Source organism: Pteronotus mesoamericanus, unplaced genomic scaffold, assembly GCF_021234165.1.
Source record: "Pteronotus mesoamericanus isolate MK-2021 breed Mesoamerican mustached bat unplaced genomic scaffold, CSHL_Meso_final contig_32, whole genome shotgun sequence".
Classification (NCBI taxonomy): domain Eukaryota; kingdom Metazoa; phylum Chordata; class Mammalia; order Chiroptera; family Mormoopidae; genus Pteronotus; species Pteronotus mesoamericanus.
Window position 1 is genome coordinate 8,996,902 of NW_026555134.1, and position 21,919 is coordinate 9,018,820.

The 21,919-nt window shown below is 33.5% G+C and overlaps 1 protein-coding gene across 2 annotated transcripts in view; it reads left to right on the plus strand.

Annotated features, from left to right (window-relative positions):
* Positions 1 to 2,137, plus strand: part of SPOCK3 (SPARC (osteonectin), cwcv and kazal like domains proteoglycan 3) — a 298,992-nt gene extending 296,855 nt beyond the window's left edge. For both annotated transcript variants that reach the window (XM_054576076.1, XM_054576074.1), the window contains exon 11: positions 457 to 2,137. In XM_054576076.1, coding sequence (XP_054432051.1) covers positions 457 to 626 — 170 coding nt within the window. In that variant the 3' untranslated portion in view covers positions 627 to 2,137. The remainder of the gene's footprint in view (positions 1 to 456) is intronic.
* Positions 2,138 to 21,919: the final 19,782 nt, after the last annotated feature.

Consider the following 21,919-nt stretch of genomic DNA (forward strand, 5'->3'; position numbering starts at 1 on the left):
GATCTGGTCCTCGCATAATGATCTACGATAATTTACCTATTTAGAGGTCCTCAATGTAATCACATCTGCAAAGTCCCTTTACCAGATGAAGTCACATATTTGCAGGTGCAGTGATTAGGAATTGAAGATCTTTGTGGGGCAATTATTTTATTTTTTATAGTAGTAGAAGAAATATTTAATTGTCATATTCAAAGTGTAATATGGACTCTAAAAAACTGGGCTGAGATCAATATTCCTGAACTGTAAATGTTGCACATCAGACCTCAGTAACAATTCTTTTTTTTAATTGCATGCTTTTTAACAAATACTAGAGAATGGATTCTTCCTCACCTTTGTTAAGTCAGCTAAAGAGCAAAGTAAAATTTTGTTAATTTTTTCAGTTTTTATCAGGATTTTATATTCAGATATTGTTTCACTACTCAGTCAAATAACATTAATGTTTACATTTTCCCTAAGCTATTGATTTTGAGGTCTCTGGAGATTTTGCAAGTGGGGATTTCCATGAATGGACTGATGATGAGGATGATGAAGATGATATTATGAACGATGAAGATGAAATTGAAGATGATGATGAAGATGAAGGGGATGATGACGATGACGGTGATGATCACGATGGCTACATTTGATGAAGCAGAGATCAATAAATTTAATATTTCTATTATTTACAAAGTGATAGCCTATTGAGAATTACCTTTTTGCTCCCAAACAAAATGATTCTAAAACTCACGTATATTTTGTATAATTATTTCAAATATTGCAGCTAAAGTCAGAACTTTATGTTTAAATCAGTTATTTACTTTGAGTTTTTATATGCCTTAGAGAAAAAGAAAACACATATGGAGTCTAGCCAGATGGAAGAGAAGTATGAAGAGCTACTCAATAAACAAATTTCCTAAGAATAAACTATGTAAATCTCCCACAAACAAAACAACCACCAGTGTTGGAAGTAGTATGTGTTATGTTTTTGAGAGATACTCTAAGTTAAATTTATAATAACTTATTGGTGACCTGGGTCCCCAGGATTTTAAGAAAATATGCATGACCTTAATTGCAATTCCAAAGTAGCATTTTTCCGAAACCTAGAGATGAGTGAGGGGATACCACACAGGGTAAGAAAAATAAGTCCTATATCGTGTTTACATTAATAATGATGTTTTTAATTATGTAGTTATTCTGGATATGATAGGATATTTTTTGAAATGGCAAGTATGGAAAACCATGGATTCTGAAAGTTAAAAACTTAGTTGTTCATTCTATTTTTTTTTTAAATTTGGATAGCAGGCTCATGTAGATGTTTTCTTTTATATTCTTAAAGAGCACGATTTATTTACCTTTCTAGATTTCTTTATCTTTCTGACCAGCAACTTAGGGTGCAGAATTTAAACTAGGAAGACAAAGAGAAAGATTTATTTAAATATTTTCACATATAGTTTGTCACATGCCTAATGTCAAATTTAAAAATCTTAGTTCTTATTTTATTTCCTATTTTAGAAGAGAATTTACATTTAATCTAAGAATTATACCATTTTGTTACTAGTGTCGAAACTTAGAGAACGTATTGTATGGTGCCTTGCAAAATAGAAATAGAAAGGTTTTAGCATGCACACCAATATAGGATATTAGACAATATATAAGCACACCTAATTAACAAAATTAATACCAATAAAGGTACTGCTGCTGGAATGAAGAAAATGGAATGTGTTCCTTTCTTTTTTCTATTGTTACATAATTGCCATGTGGACTTGTTTATGATTATTGTGTAGACTAGCATTTAAGATTTAACTGTAACAAAAATACTTTAATTGCTATATTTAATTTAGCATGTTAATTAATTGTGTAGACTTTTCAGCATACCATCACCTTTAAGTATATCAGACCTATGGTTTTGTGCCCATATAAAAATGAAAAAACGTGTTGAATATTTCTCATTGCTATTATAATTTAAACAGTGGATCAACTGGTTTCCCAATATACAATTCATTGAAAGTAAAATTGTTGGATTATTTCCATTTGATTAATACACACTAAAAAAAGAAACTTTAATGTTGACTTTATGTAATATTTAAGGTACAATGCATTTTCTTTTTTACTGTTTATGTATAGTTTACAAAATAAAGAATCTTGTAACCAAATTAAACTGTTCCTTAATGATTTTCCGGGGGTATAAATAGTAGCATGAATTGATCTTAATCTATTCCTTGGTTTTTTAAATAAATATATTACAAACCAGCTAGAAAAAATTTGGAAGTTTTAAATATCAAATCTGGAGCTCTTGGCCTCTTGGATATTGTTTTTCTACCTGTGTTAAAAATGTTTTTTTGTTTGTTAGTTAATATCTTTCATTTGTTATAGTGTTGCAGATAGATAATTTTCTTTGTTGAGAGTAGTAATTTAAAATCTACTTTTGTGATATTATATTTAACATATTTAGCTAAATTTCTATAGCAATAGCATTTTGAAGAACAATAGAATGCCTATTTAATGAATGTATAGGAACCACAAAATATAACATAGGTTATTGGAAAAAGACAAATGATCACATTCTATATGGAGTTTTAGCAAATAAATTTAAAATAACAAATGTAAGATTGAAGTTAAGCTATTTTTTTAATGACTCAAGCTTTCAAGAAATCAACTAATTCAAAGGTAAGTATAAAATTGAAAATATTTATATTATTAAACTTTATATAAAGTATATGTATACAATTTATATTTGTATATATGTGTATAAAATTCTATTTGTGATGTGTATTCGATCTCTTGATTATTTATTTTGTAGGTTCTGATTAAATGTAATTTTTATTTATTCCAGAAATATCAATATTGAACACCTACTATAATGTAGGCTTTATTCTAGGCACTGTAGATTTATTGAAGAACAAAATAATTAAGCAGTTATTATTTGTACGTAGAAGATAGAAAATACATTTATGTCTAGCCCATAACAATGTAATTGTATTACCACTGACAAAAAAATCAAGCAAAGCCCTTTTCTAGATTGAATTTTAATAAAAAGCAGTGTGTTTCAAACTCTTTAGAGGGATTTTTATAAAAACTCAGAATTTTAAACGAGCATTTTTGTTTGAAATGACCTAACATTTTGTCCTTTTTTTAAGTAGAATTCTGATGCATAGGCCTGAAATCATATCACTCATTATATATTAACCTTTATTGGACTAGTGTTATTTTATAGGGAGCTACATGCAAATTAAAAACTACATGACAGTTCGAATCTCAACAAATTAAAATTTAAACTCATAGAGGAAAAGAGTGGAAACATAAAAATAAAATAGCAAATGATTCTAACATGTCAAAAATATAATGTGGAAATTTAGGAATTTTTTGTGCATATCTAGCAAGACAATTTAGATAGGCTATATAATGCTGTTGGGAAACAAGCTAAATTAAAACAAACATGCATTTTAATATTCATTGAAAGAATACATGGTCTAAGGCAAAGCTTGTATTTCTGTCAATCTTTTAATAGAATGAAGTCAGTCAAGCCAAACTAACAAAATCAATAGAATTTCCTAATTAATTAAAAACATGGATACTGAGTACTTTATTCTCTGTATAAATATTTGCATATTTTAATTTTATATGAAACTAAAGAAGATTTAAAAACTACCTAACACAAAATAAACATTGATCCACTTGGCCTACTTATAATTTACTTAAAGTGGGTTTAGAGAGTTTCATACATAATTATTTGCATTGAAACAAACATTTGACATGTTTTGTACAAGTTGAATGATACTGTGGCTGTATATACTAGGTCATTCAGGGCCCCCTACTTAGTCTACGTTGCAAAATCGCCAATAGCTGGAGGGCAAAATGGAGAAAGCAAATCATACCAAACAGAGCCATCATCATGAATGAATCTGTTTTGTCTGATAAATAATAACACGTGTGTGCATGCATGCACACACAGATAATTTGACAAATTTTTGCCTTTGAAAGAAAATGGCTAGATAAATTCACATTTACTTCTCTCTTGTTCATGATGAATGAAGGTACTGGAACACAGATTTTTCAAATGAAGTATGAAAACACAAAAATTTAGAATATCTACTGTGGTAAAAATATGTAAATAAATGATAATATGAACTCTCTGTAGTTGACGCTTTTCAACTTTATTTTTAAACCTCATAGAGTTTCATGTAATGAAAAAAGGCATTTTCATTCACAGTGGTACACATTTTGATATGAAATAATATTAGCTTTTTAGTTCCATAACAAAAATATTTCATTAACTATAATGACTTTATGAAATTTTTATCAGTAGTTAAGCCAATACTGTATGAGAACATCTTAAACATTAGCTATATGCAATACATATGTCATCCCTCCTTGGGCAAGGCAATTTGGAATACTCTTTTTGAATAAACACGATTTCCCCCATTGCATATGAATGGCTGCCATCTCTGTACTACCTAAAGTCTCTTACCTATTTACCACATGCCTCAACAAAAATCTTAGCAAGTAAAATTAATATAAATCAGTGCATGATGGAATACGATTTAAAAATGACAAAATAAAACATTGTAGGTAAAACAAATTAAAATTTCATCAGCCTGTATACCCTGTCATACTCATATTCAGCTCTTTCAAAGACATCCTTCAGGAATTATTTTCAATGTATTTGCAATGATAAATCCCCTCTTGATCTTTAAACACATAAATGCGTACAAACACATACATAAGTTTGAAGTCTATACATCTCACCTTTCTCTTCATTCAAATGTAGCTTAATGTACTTATCCTAGTGGATTGGTGTGAGTGTTTTACGAAAACATTTAGAACAGGAGCATCATGTCTGTCATAGAAGGTGCCCATGAAATGCTAGTTTTTTTTCTTCTAAGTCTTTAAAATTAGTTGTCAGTTAACATTGTACTAAAGTTTACAACATATACCAAAAAAAAACCCCTCTTTTTAAAAGCTTTATTCGCACCCATCTTAAAAGTGATTCAGTTTATAATATATTTATATACTAAACAGGGTAATAAATAGTGCTTACATCATAAGGTCATTGTGAGAATACACAAATGAATTAATGCATGTTGTCTAGAACATAGTAAATACCAAATACAATAAATGCAATTATTATCATTATTATAGGAACATAGCATAGCAAAACCAAATTAAGAGATTAAAAAATAATATTCCAAACCCCAATATCCCTGCTAGTTGGCTTTCCTAAGTATTTCTTCATGTTTGAATAGGTATTTTTCAAGTAATATTGGCTAGTATTTGTGTATGTGTTCCATATATTAAATGCTAACTATATTAAGTCAATGCAATAAACTAGGAGAAGGGTAGTATTATGTTTCTTCCATTAGATGTGAAGTATCATAGAAATCACTGGGTCTAACACCCACGTCTCTTCTTCCTGTGCATGAGGCATCTGTTTCTTTTTCCCCTTCACAGTCACGTTGTGTCCACTTGACCAGTTCTCCCCAACAGACAGTGAGCTCAAGTAATGTGTGGAGCTGGACAAGGCAGGTGTCATCTGCTTTATAGGCAGTGATAGAGCTATGACTTGAGCCCATGTGTTCCATTTCCGTTGGCCTTTCACCATGTCGTGTTACTTCCACATTTCAATCTGCAACAATTATGCAAACTAATATCTTATTTGTATACAACCTACAACATATTTTGAAAGCATCCAAAATCCCTCTAAAGTGAAGCAGAGCATTGATAAATTTATTCAGTTTGGTAATGATATATTTTTGTATAGCAGTATAGGAAAAGCAACTTCTGGAGTCCGAATTCCTGAGCTCAATCTTGTACTGCTTTGTGACTTTGGGCAAACTATTAACTTTGTTATAGTGCGGTTTCTTTGCTTGTGAAATAATGATGTTAGAATTTATTTCATTGAGCTATTATGGAGCTTCAGTAAGAACCCTAGTAAAATACCTAGTTCAATAAAGTTAGTGTCTGTGTATGGGTGTACAATATACAAATATATGTAATATAATATGTATACACATATAATATACATATATAATAATGTAATTAATGTAATACATATACACATTATATAGTATATTACATATATACTATATAATATACATATGCACATATATTATATATGCACATTATATAGTATATATGTAATATACATATATACATATACCTATAATGTGCATATATAATACACATATATACATATATAATATATGCCTATTATAATGCAATATGTGTTATAATGTAATAAATATACATATATATTATATTTGTATAATACACACACATACACACACACGCAAGGTGGTAAAAACCATGGATACTACAGCCTGACGACGAGGTCTTGAATTCTGGCTCTGCCACTCACTGGCTGTGTGACTTGGCCCAAGTTATTTAACATTTCTGTTGCTCAGTTTTCTCATTAGCGAAATAGGTATAATATTCTCACCTCATAGCTTGTGGGGGAATATTACAAGTTTTAATAGTTTTAAAACACTTATAACAGTGTTTGCTACTTAACAAGCACTAAATAATATTATTAAGAAGAGGAAAAGTCAAATCAATATGCTTCCTAATATTTCTAATATTTTTAGATCCATCACATTTTTGTTTTAAGATGTGAATGTAGAAATTGTTATTTCTTGTTTTCTCTATTAGGAAATCTCTAATCCAGAGAAATTAAGTGACTTCTGAAGGACAATAGAACATCAAAATGGAAACTAAATCACAAACTTGGGTAACATGAACTCAAATCAATGCAGTCCAATTTTCACTTGCTTTTAATATGTCGTAAATGTGCTCTCTTAAAATGTACTTTCTATTTAAGAACCAACCTTTTCAAAACATTTGATCTAAGGTCCTACCCAAAAAAAGCAGTTGTTTACAGAAATTTCTGAATATGTCTTTTATTTTCACTCTAAATGTGTTGTTTTAATTGAGATGTTAAATATTGCCCAATTTTTATAATTGTTTTTTAGTTCCTCTATGATAGGATTTATATGTTCCATAGTTGAAAGAGAGGCAATGATTAGATACTGTAAATTTGTTTCAGGATTTAACAGAGGTTGTGGCAATCTGTCCATTTTGAATTTATTAGATTGAAAAACAAAATCTGTGAACAACATTACCTATACTTTAAAAATAATTTAGCTTTGGCTTGGGGGGGGCAAAAGTACTAAAGGAAAAATGAGAAATTTGGATGTGGGAATTTGACATTCTAAAGTAGCTTCCCAAAGACTATGAATTCTTGACATAAAATTTGAACATTTTTATTTTCATATAGATATGTATAGATATATAGATTTTAGTATGAAAATAGGCCATTATTGGTAAACAGTTTCTTCATTTTATTTGGCCAGATACACTTTTTCCTGGTATGATATGTAAATATTTAACATTTTTCTCTCTTAGAGTAATGTGTTCCAGGTGCTCATTTCACTCCAAACAACAGGTACTTTTTCCCTGAACTAATTTGACCATCTGGAAAAAAGCAAATAAAATATGGTATAAAATGCCCTTTACTATAAAATATCTTTGTGGGGAAATGAACAAGTTAAAGAATATAATATAGGCCTCACACTGTTTTTATAAAATGTTATGACTACAAAATAAATTGTATATGTGTTGCATTTGGCCATAAAATGAAGTAATTTTGTCTTAAGTTTGGTTCAGTCAGTCATATGAACACAGAGTCTATTGGGACTAATAATATTAATTAAAATGTATATTTTGTATCAGCTTCATAATATAGAAGAAAGGAATGCTTACATCAATCTCAGTTTAGTTTCTAAAATTTGTGATCATTAAAATAAATGTTTCTTTCCCTGTTGGTGTATGTGCATCCTCTCGTCTAACATTTTGTTTTTTAATTGGGACTTCCTGGAAGGATCACTGGTTAAAATAAACCTGTATCCTGGAAATTTACTGAGAGGAGAAACAGAAGGAAATTAATGAGGATAAACATGTTCTATGTTAATCACTACATACCCTGAGCATTTATGAATTTAGCACTCAACACTAAGTATTCCATGGTCAAGCAGGCATTTTTAGTTTGTCCTCATGCTCCTAGGAAGGTGAGAATAAACACCTTTTGACTAGAAAGGGAACCTAGCCATTCACTTCCCATCCAATTCTATAATTGCTTTATAAGATATATCTCATCTGTTTTGAGGAATTCTCTTTTATGTTGTAATCCCACTTTATAAAGATTACTGAAAACCATAGGGTGTCAAGGAAACTTGGGCAAATATTCCTGAATGTAGTTCTGTGGGGACAAAACTACTGTCAATAGTTGCTAGTTGTGTTTATTATTATCCCAAATAGGAAGTGGCTTTGTGACCAGTATTATCTGGATAATAACTTATTCTCTAGTGTGATTATGGAACAGTTGTGCCAGAACCTTGCAAGATCAAAACACAATTGATACAGACGCTCAGTTGTATTCTTCCCCAGGTGGCTACAACTTGAGTCTCTTTAATGTTGGGAAAGACACTGCTGTGTCTTACCAGCACAAACAACCTCACTCTGCCCACACAGTGCCTCAGGCAGGCTAATTTTAGCTCTGAACTTCAATGGGGATCATTCAAAGAGCTGTTCTTTTAAAACCTGGTCTAGGTTATACTGAAAGGGAAAGCTGTTCCGTGCTTATTAACATCACAGTCTATATTTTAATTCTTCATCTTGAAAGGGAAAAATAAGACAATAAAGTCCAAAATGAAAATTAAATTTTTAGAATAGATAGCATGTGCTAATTTAGTAGCACCGTATTAAAAATGCTGCATCTCTAACCACTCCCAAAGGTCATTCCTAGGGTATTATTTATGCATGCATTACTATGGATTTGGCTACTCCTAGATTTATAATGCAAATCTTTTGTGTCTCCCTCTTCTTTGAACTCCTCTTTCTGACTCCTGGAAATTAAAACAATTTGTTAAAGGAAAGAAAACACAGATCAGTCCATTTTATACTTGCCAGTGCCCAGACAAGAATAGGTTAATATTAATAGACACAATTAATATGTGGAAATTTTATTGGATTTTCATGATTCTTGTAGTCTCTGTATCCCAATAGCGTATGTCAAACAAAATTCAACCAAGTAACTTTGAAGCTTTAATTGGCTTTATTAAGTGATTCGTGAATCAGACAGCATCCCATCTAGCAACTGCAAGAGCCCTAGAGGGTTACACTAAATGGAATGTTTTTACAGGAAGAAGGGTGGGCAAGGGAACTATGAACAAAAGGAAGGGTTATTTTTAGAAGGGACATCTTCTGGGAGGAAGGGAATGACCAAGGTTTTATCACGCAGAGTGCCTCTCCTTTCTATGGGGGGTGGTGGCGGTTCAAGTGACAGATCACCTTACTGGTGCTTGACCAGAAAATTCCATACTGGTTGATTAAGACTGTATTTCTAGGAAAGGTTAAAACAGCAATTAGGTGAGGTTTTAAATCTAAGGGTGCTGTCATGGACTTAGCACAAGGGATGCTATTTTGGGTCTGTGTTTTTTCTCTTTGACATATATATCTTCAAACAAATGGCCATTGTAAATGGAACTCCATGCAGAATACATGCCATTAAACAGCAAGTTTATCTGGAAAGAAACTGTAAGACATTGGGTGAATATTGAAATCTCTTGAAGAGAAAGAGAAAGTATCTGAGTCCCTGGAAGCCAGAGATAAGCAACAAAAGGAAGTATAGGTTATGGTCTGAGTCAGAAATCATGCCCTGCAGAGTTAACAGAAGCACCTGTGCAGTACTTAATGGGTAACAAAATTAAGTCAATGTCATGTGATGAAATTAACATGTTTAGTGGGCCTTTTGTTTCCCCCAACTTTAACCAATATATTGCCCTAGCTATACCTTCAGGGGGGAAAAAATCACCTTTTTTCCAGCATGTTTCAGGTCCATCATGCATCTGTAGCCTGATGGTTATTCTGTGATACTGGACACAATCCGGGGCAAATGAAATTGTGAAAGGTATTCTTTAAATGGTCACCACCCATTTTTTTGCCGATACCATATAGCAACGATGAATCATTCAGGTTTGCTGGCCTGTTGAGATCTTGATTTCAGAAGCTTCAGCAACGTAAACAATGCCTTTGCCTTTCTGTTCATGAGCAGATAGACAAAATGCCTAAAGCTTAACCTGTTTTACAGTACTGTACAATCTTAAGCCCCCCACGTGAGTATTTACAGCTGGCAGCAAAATAATTGATTGTTCTATGATGTACTCTCTCATACAACTGCTAAATAATCTACTTCATTCTTTTTCTTCAAATTCCAACTCTCTCAGAAATGACTGAAGATTGACATACTTCCCTTTCATTTAGCTATCTATTTTCTACTTCACTCTCTTTGCAAAGCAGTAGAAAATGTGAGTCAGTTTCTAAAGCATGTGTGCACATATGTGTGTATACATAGACACAGATACACACACATACTACTCACACAAATACTAAAGAGAGAGAACATCTCTTATTTGATCAGAGAATGTTTAAATGTTTTTGAGGTCCCATTTCTTCCTGCACAGCATGCATAATGAACAAACATATAGAATATAATTATACTTGGGAATTTATCAATTTTAACATGTTAGAAACTAATTATGCTCTGGGTTCTATCAAAGTTGTGCTGGTGCTGATGGAGCCCTTAATGATGTCTTCTTTGCATGAACAGATCATAAACAAATTGCTGCTGCCTTACAAGCACATTAATTTCTAATGTAGGAGGAAGTTTCTTTTTTGACAGAATGAGCTTACAATCCAAGCTTTACCACCTGCTTAATCATAAAAGCATATGATGTGACATAATTGAGTTCTAAGTTAACTCCATTGTAAAATTAATAAGTGATTGGATTTTAAAGTAAAATACTGAGTGCTTAGTTTATATCCCTACACGAATGACTATGAAGTAAAACTATAGATAAATTGTCCTTTCTATAGTTGTTGTATAAGCAGAAAAACTGATTCTTCTTGAGTGTGATTCTGAAGAACAGCCAACACTCTTTTTATCATAGCTCCTTTTGAACATTTTCATCTATCAAGTTTCCAGTTACATGGAAGATAAGTTTTCCCTTGTGATTCCTCATGCCTGTACCCTCTCTGACTTTATTTCTTATCACGATGATGCCCATGGTCCTAGTCCATTGCTTCCACCAGACTACCTTTTTGACTTATGTGATTTATTTTTCTGCTTTCCTTTGGCTTTCAGTTTTGCTCATTCATTTTATGCTACTCTCTCTTTCCACATTAGTGATAAGCTCTACTAGCCAAGCCAAGCTACCCTTAGCTTTTAGGCAGGAACAGATTAACCAGTCCTTTTAAAAACTGGAAAATATATTTTAAACATTCTCTTTAATAGCTACCAAAAATAATACAAATATTTTTACTTCTTTACCTTTAATTGGGTGTATCACTTATGCTATAAAAGTTTTATTAAACAGTACTTTAAATTAGTTAAAATAGCATTCTTGCAAAGGCAATGATTCTTATGCCTATTGATAAACTTCTTTTGACTGCTCTCTGATGCTAATTTTACCAGGGATTTTATAAAATACTTTAATATCTACAACCCCTTAAAATATATTCCACACCACTTTTTAGTGTGTTAGGGTCGAAAGGAGGACTTATTGGGCAGTTATTACCTAATTTACCACAAATTTACAAGACTTCTAATAAAGGGGCAATCCTTCAGCTGTCTAGAACCTCTGGATTGAAATATAGACATTAAAGTAGCTATTTATGGACTCAAAACTGCCTTATGTCCACAGGATTTGGCTGCCATTGATGGCAACTCCCATTTGTTAAATTGACTTAGAAAAATCAAAGCACCTACATATGCTGAGGTTTGAGATCTGGAACACTGGAGAAGACAGAATAGAAATGACAACCCTCTTCTAATTTTAATTAGAAACTCTCTGTGATTAGGTGCTATTGTTTTGCTAGAGTGTCTTAGGGGCACTTCTTTTTTATTTTATAAAAAATACTTTTAAAGATATGAATGGAGATGACACTTCCCTAACTTACTATCCAAGATTCAGGGGAAAGGAAACTAAGAATCCTTTGGCAAACTATCGTCACTATTCAAGATTACAGCCTCTCATTTTTCATCATAGATTAAAACAGTACCATGATCATATAAAGCAATTAATAATGATAATATGTCACAGAAATAACAGTGATAATGATTTGCTATGAAATCTAAAGTCACAATGACCTTTCCCCCAAAGTATCAGTTTGGCCCAGTTGAATAATTTCCTCAATATAATATCCTGAAATGGGAAATTTATGTTTAAAAGGTACATTACTTGGACTTGCTTATAAGACAGTGAATAAAAACTGAGGCAGCACAAGTATTCAGGACCTTTCTGTGAGCTCTCCTCTCCCCTCTCCACATAGTATCTCCCATGGCTCCATCCCTCAAAATCTTGTACCAAGATTGCTATAATTTCCCCCTAACAGAACACTGTTCTTCCAGACTCACCGAGTTCCAACTTCTACCAAAGCCTTCTTCAAAAAAGCTGTAGCATACTCTTCCAAAATGTGCGTCCAATTTCCCTCTCACTTTGGAACCATGTAATGCTTTTCAATCACTTCCAAATGCTTTGAGACGGCTCCTCCAAACTACCCAGCCATATGTCTGCCCATGCACTGTAGGCTCCCGTTACCAAAAGGCCATGCTCTCCTTTTCCTCTGTGCCCTGGCATACTATCTGAAGTGGTCTTCTTTCTTCTCTGCCTACACAATTCCAACTCATTCTGTAAGCCTTTGTACAAGTCAGGGGTGGATTCAGTCCATCCATACGCAATGCCCTTGGAGAGCCTGACCCTGTGGGAGGATGGCGCATGCCCCAGCCTGCTTGCTCAAATGAAACTATGACTGTTTTGCCTAATGAGATGTATGCAGAAATGGCATGACGCTTGAGTCAACATGTGTACTCCATGTTTGTTTGTTTCTTTTTTCTATTCCACGAGGTCATAATCTAGTGGAGCCTGCTCCAAATTTTGTCTCTGAATAAAGATGATGAGGAACAGAGCTACTAGAGGCCTGTAATAGACACTAGTGCTGAAGCCGCTAAGGTGTTATGTCTTTTATTATCATAGCATAACCCTTTCCTGAATGATGCATTATCTATTGCTACATTGTAACTGCTAGCTTTAGTGCTCTTTTGATTGTTCCTCCCACTAGCCTTTGAAGTCTTTAAAGAAAGCAACTGAAATTTTTAACCTTTTTCCTCTAGCAAATAGTGAAATGCACTGCACATGGAAGGGGATAAATATTGTTAAGAAAAAAGAGAATAATGATTTGTTGTAAAAATACGTTACTATCCCACAGTAGCTCTAGGATGGAGACAAGAGAGTAAAAAATTATACACTTAAGCAATAAATCAACATTTTGATCCTCTACTGCTAGTTTATTTAGATTTGACAAAGACTACATAGACAGACACACAGAAGCACATTTGTTTTTGTTTTGTCAACAATGATTTATTGTTGTGGTACTGAGAAACAAGCATGCCCTCAGGAGTAGAAAAGTCTAGAGATTCATGAAATATGTCATATTAACTCAGGAACAGGTAACATTTATAGGATGAAAGAAGAAATTGCTTAAATTTGGGGAAAATGCTCCACAAAAATTAAGCTTAAGGAACATGGATGTTTGTAATTATTATTATAATAATACATAATGAGCTATTTAAATTCCTTACTCATAAAATAAATTAGAGTTAAACTGACACTTCTATTACCTGTAATTTTCTAGATGGTCAGTATTTTCAATTCTATTTTTCTTCTAATTGCACTCTATTTTCTTGGTTGATTGGCCAGATTGAATTGAAAATGTTGGCTAATACTTTTTTTGAGGCCTTATTTGGACCCAGGGAAGTGTGTTTTTTATGCATGTGGAAATTAGAATCTATAGCTTTGTCAGGTGATAAAGTATACCAGAAGTGCTAAAAAATGTTTCTTAGCAATTAAAAATAATTACCTTAAAGATAGGTAAGATATAATAGGCTGCAGAGAGTAGGGCAGGCATGTTAGGTAGAGGAGAGAGGAGGCCTAAGGCCCAGAACCAAGAGAAAAGCACAGAGAATGACTTAGGGACGTGTGGTCAATGAGGAGAACGTGTGCTGGTGAGTGGGAAGGACAGGACTGGTAAAGAATAAGGCCAGGTCATGAGGCACCAACGTGCTATATTAAGTAGTTTGGACATCATCACAAAACCTCTGGAGAAAGCATTAAACAAATTTTATTAAAGAAGTGACAAGACCAAATTTGTGATACAGAAATTGCAATCTATGTGTATGTAGAGAATAAATGGAGGAGGTTAGGCAGGATGGTGCTACTAAAGCCAAAGCCAAGGATTTTTAAATGGCAGCTTTGTATATATGTGTATGTATGTGTATGTGTGTATGTATGTGTGTGTGTATACACATACACACACATATATCATAACATATATATATATTTATAAATGATGAGCTGAGACAAGCATGTTTTCTTTCTTATGAACTTGGGAAGTCAGAAGAATTTACCAACTACAGTGTAAGCTGATGATGGAAGGTGGTGACGGTAACCGAACTTATGAGTAGACAGACTCAGTGAAGACTAGAGACAGCTGGAGTGAGGAGACACTCTTAACGACTCAGTGACAATGAGGAATTCATGTCAGTCATGGAGCTGTAGAGTGACAATATGCACACCTGCTGCATAGGACTCGAGATCTGTCTTATCTCCAGCTCTGTTCCCATGAGCTCTGCCTCTCTCCTGGGCATCAAGCAACATGCCCATCTCCTATCTAATTGCTTCCCATCTGTCCTTAAAATAACCCACCCATTTTTGTGTTAAGAGACTCTGTTCTTTAAAAACAAAATATCTGAAAATGTGTTTTTTAGATATTTTGAAAATATAGGTAGATGGATAGCCATTTATTATGAACAACGACTTGGATTAACTTCACACAAGAAATCACTCAGGAGGAAGTAAGGCCTGTGGAATATAAAGCTCGAGACAGAATGGGGGGGCGGGTAAAATGACCTAAAAGAAGCAGAAATTTTTTTGAAAAGTTACATGTTCTGAAATAAATATATACTTCAGCTACTGGTAAATTAATCACTATGTCCTTGTATTTCAGTCTAGGGGAGTAGTTCAAATTGCATAGATGGAAAAAAAAGCACCTTAGAACATTTCCAGATGAAAGATGTTATCTTAATACATAAGGCTATGTTTTGCTCTTTGGTATTATATATTTCTTTTAAAATAAGTTTACCTGCTTCAGGGCAATAACATTTTGTTACACATGGCAAAGTGTTTTGGAGTGTATCCAGATTCCTGTTCAACAGTTGATCTAGTTTGAGATCCCATTGCACAAAGTTATTTTGGGACTGGGAGGAAAAGGATCTTAAGTGACAGGATAACAAATTGAAATATTTGACAATCTTTTTTGCAGGTTTTGTTCCCATTGGGATCTGATGTCAGTAAAATTGTGATGATTCAATTTATGTCGTAATAAACTATATCTGTAGAATGGCCTTAGGTCATTTGGGAAATGTAGTTTCAAGTCAGTGATATATTAGAACTATTTTTCCCACTTACTATGAAAACATTGGTTGAAGGATTTGATGAAGGCCTGAATGCCGAAAGGAGGGGATCTTTTCTGCAAAGCTTTATGGTCTAGATTAGGCTGTAGGCAGTCACAGTGGTTGTTGCTTCCAAAAGACTATGTGGTCCAGAGGTTAAACACTAAAACAGAAATCAGAGCGTCTGTACATGCACTTGGTGCTGTAGGATCTCACAGTTGATCATTAGTTTCTCCATATTTTATTTTTTTAAATCATATTTATTCTATTACAGTTTTCTCAATTTTTCCCCCTTTGCCCTCCTCCACCCATCCCCCACCACTCCCATAGTCAATTCCCACTCTGTTCTTTATCTGGTCCCTTCCCCTTCTTTCTACGATTGTCTTCCTTCCCCGTCCCCTCTGGTCACTTTCAGTCTGCTCCATGTTTCCATGCCAGTGGTTTATTTTGTTCATTAGTTTATTTTGTTGAATAGATTCCACTTATAGGTGAGATCATACGGTATTTGTCTTTCACCGACTGGCTTATTTCACTTAGCATAATATTCTCCAGTTCCATTCATGTTGTCGCCAAAGGTAAGAGCTTTTTTTTTTTTTTTAAATGCAGATTGATTTTTATTTATTTACTTTTAAGTGTCAAAATCCATTATAAAATACTAAAAAATTTAAATCCATTATAAAGTCTTAGCAAATAAAACAACATGACACCAGCACTGAAAAAATCAAGTAGATCAATGAAATAAAATGTGCATTCTAGAAACAAATGTATATATCTAACAATGTAATATATAATTAAATTGATATTTTATTCTCAAAAAGATGAAGTAGTTTTGTCAGTGTGCATATAAATAATAAAAAATACTTTTTCTGAATCTGATTCCATTGTGGGAAAACTTATGTTTGGAACAGATTTCAGCGCATGAGTTTTATATTTCAACTGTAAATTTCAGAAACTCTAAATATAGATTATTTCTGAAAAAAATGCATCAAATTGCGAAGGGCTATAAGTGTAAAATACACATCAGATTTTGAAGTTTGAGTCAAATAGAAAATATCTCATTAATATAATTTATTAAATTATTTGAGCCACAAGAATCTAAGCTCTATGAAGGGAGGAATAAAACTGATTTCGATTACCTTTACATTTCCATTACATAGTGAAGAACTTTGTCCATAATTAGTAATCAATACATACTCTGAAAGAAAGATACAAAAGAGGGAAGGGAAAAGTAAAGAAAATAGCGCATCCATATCTACAAAATCTACTTCCCTGTGTTTTCATTTCAATGTCTTATAACTCAAATGAATATTAAACAGATGTTTCTTCAAATAAAGCATAATTTTAAAATGAAATCATTATTACATGGAGAGGTAAAGATGTGAAAATATGTGTGAATCTGAGAAAAACTATTCCACTCTAGAAAGTCTAGAATCTTTAACATTTTATCTGACAAAAATTCCCTTTTCTGCCTATTACAGTCAAATGAAAATTCAGTCTGGGAAGGACATAATGAAGATGCACTTGAGAACTTCTTCAAGTGTGTATGTGTATGTGTTTTATAAAGTATAATATGTAGCATGTCTTTGATGAGAGTCAAGCAAGTCATTGTTTATTACTCTTTAGAGGAAGAAATGTTTCTATTGTGGACTGATTGCCTCTGCATTATTCTCAACAATGCAGGATGGACCACAGGCAATTTTCTATGATAGGAACCTTATTTAAGGCCAGAGATGAATAGATTACATAGACTAGTATGTTAGATGCCTGTATCAAAATCACATAGGCTTAGGATTTAAGTGCACCAGTCGAGATCCATATTTTTTGCATGTATCAAACAGGTTTATCACACACACAGTTATGAAGGGAATAGAACAGAGGCAGAATTAGGGTCTTTCTCCTTACCTGAGAAGTAAAAGAAAGAGAAGGGGAATATGACAACTATTATCTGGTACTTAGCTTTTTTTGTCTCTGATGACCAAAGGAAAAATTAGCGGTCCCAGCAGCAATTAGTTCATGGACACATGAAAATGGAGCAAGGATAATTCTTTGAAATGAGAGGTAAAATTTACCTATGGAGCTTGATTATGTTATTTGTAATTCACTTACATGAGCATATGTCTCACATAGAAACTTTGATAGCCAGAAAGACATTACTGTTATTGGAACGTCCAACCAAAGCTGCAGTCCAGTGTTTGACATCAATACTGCCCTGTCTCACTTCTGTACTCTTGCTCTCCTGTCAGAACAAGTGGCTGCTGCTTAGTACTGTAAATTGTTCTAGCTAGTGACACATTTCTGTCTTCATCTGATTCTTCAACTAGGGGATACTTTTTGCTAATCATACTTTGCCCTTCTTAGTGATTTATAAAGGTGACCTATCCATATGTTAGCATTCCTGGGCAGGAGATGCACTTACTACTAAGTGGTATGAATACTTAGAGGGACAGACTACCAGAGAGTTTTATTATCCTCAAATTCTGTCTGATCACATTACCCCTGTCCCCATAAACATGCTACTAAAATAATTATATTACAAATAGTATTGATATTTTCATTGGAAAACTGATACTACTCAGATCATTTATATTTTTTAAGCATTTGAGACGGAGGTCCTTTCAGTTTGATGGCACTTACCCAATTTCACATACTTTATACTGTATCCATCATGGCTACAACTATCTCAGAATCTTTCAAAATCCCCAGGGAAGATAACAATCTTATGAAAATGGACTGTTACTTGCTGATTCAACTGTCTGCTTCCAAGCACTTGCTGTTTATACATAAGGCATGTCATCCGTTTTCAGATATATGAGGCATGTAATTGGCAGCAGATTTTTTATTACCAGCCACTTAATTCATTTTTTCTTAACTTAGATTTATATATATTGTTCCTCAAGGCTGATGGGAAGGAGCTTGAATGACAAATGAATGACAGGATTCATCAAAAAGACATTTGATTCCATTCGCCCCATCTTGAAGAGATATAATGTGGATTTCTTAAGGTTTGAAAATAATTCTTACATATGTACATATATAAATATATAATGCTGATTATAAATGCATTTTATATATATATTGTAACCAAATTTATTTCTAGTCTCATTAATTTCAATTAAATAAATAAATAATACCCTTTTATAATCGTCTAGGGCAACACAGGTATCTTTCCAAGAGCAGGATGACTAGATTAAATTATAAGTATTATTCTTTCCATCTACATGTTCGCAATTAATTATGAATTTTCTGGCTATCTGTAAGTTTATATGTGTACTTACTATACGTATAATTAAATCATAGATGAATCAGATTGGACTGTTTCTTTAAGTCGTTGTGTGTACCTTCTCTAAAGTCTTTAAAAACGTTTAGTTTTTTGTGCTCTTCGTGTGTGTATACACATGTTTATGTGTAAGAGTGAGGGTGGCAGAGAGAGAGATTGGGAGAGAAAATACTGATGAGGGGAAAATACATTCAGTGTGAGACTAATAATGATAAAGAATGTAAATCAGCGATTATTGCATTTTTACTATGTGCAAAAATTGTGAGTTACTTCCACATATCCCATCTGATTTTACCCCACAACAAAACTGTATTAGCTATTATTTTCCACATTTTACACATTTATGACAAAGCTAAGCCACAACACTAGTAGTGAGGTAAGATTTAAATCCACATTTGTCTATCTGCCTAATTCTAAATTCACTAAATTTATACTATATCATGTTATCAGTTCTAAGAGAATAAGTTATGCTAATCTTTACTAACTTGCAGTAATATCTCAAAAGTCAAAAATTGTTAATTTTATATAAAAATATAAATCTTAGATCAGCCTAAACAGAAAGGCAAAAAATTCAGTGTGCCTACTTTTTCAGGTTTCTACAGGGAGATGAAATTGTATCATAGAAAAATAAAATGTGTATTCGGTGTATAGGCTATTTGGGTCAGTCATTATTTCCAGGAATGTTTTTCTTTTTCTTCTTTTTTTTTTTTTCATGCGGCTCTTCATTCATAAAGTAATAAAGTTAACACAATTAGGAGAAACTAATTGTAAATGACAGCTCTTTTCTACCAAGAATATCTGAACATAAACAGAAGCAATGACAATAGTAAAGATCAGAGTGATGAACTTTTAAGAATATTTTAAGTCTGCAAGTAATAACTAATAAGTTGCAAAAATTAAGGATGTATTTTTATTCGGAAAAGAAAAACACAGTTGTCCAGAATCCCAAAGACTGGTAAATAACAAAAGATGTCTGTTTAAATTTAGGGTTATAATAATTTACTTTATTGAGCAGAGTTAAAATATTGAAATATTTGTTTCTTTTATAAACATGGAAACATTTAAATGCACTCTGTATTTTAAAATGTATTTCTGTCATTTGTTCAAGAATCTAATCATTCAGTCTAGGTAATAAAAAGCAAACAAGACTGCAGCCTTGAGGGCAATAACTTTGAAGAATATTGCAAATTTAATTTAAAATAATGGTGCTATATTTCTTATTGACATTATTTTATAAGCACGCACTGTGAGTGATCCTTCTTCCACGTCCTCTGCTGGTCATTGACCTTCTGTTTTGTTTTTTTGTGTTTAAATCCTTGCTACCAAAGAAGATGGCTAAATGTGCCATGAATTCACTGAGATATGAGGAAAATTGGCATTAAAAGTCACTAGGATGTTTTGTAAAAAATGAAGAAACATGTCAACACATCAGTGACCTACGCTTTCCACACCAATATGCCTTTGAAACATAAAATAAGAACACATTGACTTGTTTGAAGTCTATGTCCATAAAAGACATAGCTATTTATTGTAACATGTTTACGAAGTTTTTTGAAATTGAAGGACCAAGGGCATTTCTATGTCTCTTGATCATTGCAGGTTGAAACATTTGGAACACCGAAAAAGTCTGCAAAGACCAGAGAGTCAGACATAGAATTGAGGTCAGGCTCCCAGAGCTGAGGCTTTGCAGCTGAGTCCAAAGAAACTAACGTAGCGAATGGACAAGGAACTGGGGATGATGTTAAAGTGGGTGGGAGGGAGGGAGTGGGTTCCGGGGAAGGACAGATTAGGGATAAAGTTTAGTTTGTTTCTTTAATAAGTGAGGCAAGAGGGGCATATACTTTTGTTTCAAATAAAAAATGGGTAAGAACTGCACATCTTTAATCATACTCTATGAAAGTTTAAGGTCCTTGGGATTAAAGAAAGTACACTATTCTCTGTCCTGTTTTCTTTCTGTGCTTGCCTTCCCCCATGCTGGTTTTCGGATTTGGGGTTTGTTTGTTTGTTTGTTTTTTACTGTTCTTTCTTTATGTAGGAGTCAAGGAATTACTTAAAACACTAAAGGCCAATACATTTCCCAGGCATGAGGAATCAAAGAAGTATGCTTTAAAAAAAAATTTTCTTTCCTCCCACCACGTTTGTATACATACTTGGAGATATTCCAAGCCAGGGTTTGTGATGACTGGGGCATCTCAATGGGCTGTAATTGTTAAATTGTGGGGGCAGGGGGCAGGGGGTACTCTCAAGCATCGACATCAATCTGATTGGAGAGACGCAAACTTCTTTCTCATCAAATCAGAGAACTTACCTGTTCAGTGGAACGATTTATTCCAGGCTTAATTTGACAAACCCTTCTGTACTTTGGCCTATATATTTTCCCATACGGTTGGCTTATTGCAAAAACTTCACCTAGACTTTAGCCTATGTGTTCATAGACTTCAGTGCTTTCTTTTTTTTTTTTAATTTATTTACTTTTTAAATACATTTGTCTCTGCCTTCCCCCCACCTCTTTCCCTTGCCCCCTCCCACCTTCCCTCCCTCAGCTCTTCTCCTTTGGTTTTGTCCATGAGTCCTTGCTACATGTTCCTTGACTTTCCCCTTCCCTTCCCTTTCCCTGCCCCCCCTTCTCTCTTGTCTCTGTTGATTTCTTTTCTTTTCAGTGTTGCTGGTCATATTTTCCTTGCATCTTTGCACTGCTAGTTAGGTTCCACTTATAGGTGAGATCATATGGTATTTGTCTTTCTTCCCCTGGCTTATTTCGCTTAGCATGATGCTCTCCAGTTCCATCCATGCTGTCGCAAAGTTTAGTACTTCTTTTTTTCTTTCTGCTGTGTAGTATTCCATTGTGTATATGTACCATAATTTTTTGATCCAATCATCTACTAATGGGCATTTAGGTTGCTTCCAACACTTGGCTATTGTAAATTGTGCTGCTATGAACATTGGGGTGCATAGGTTCTTTTGTATTGGCGTTTTGGTGTTCTCAGGGTATAGTCCCAGCAGGGGAATCGCTGGATCAAAAGGCAGTTCCATTTTCAGCTTTCTGAGGAAATTCCACACTGCTTTCCATAGTGGCTGCACCAGTCTGCATTCCCACCAACAGT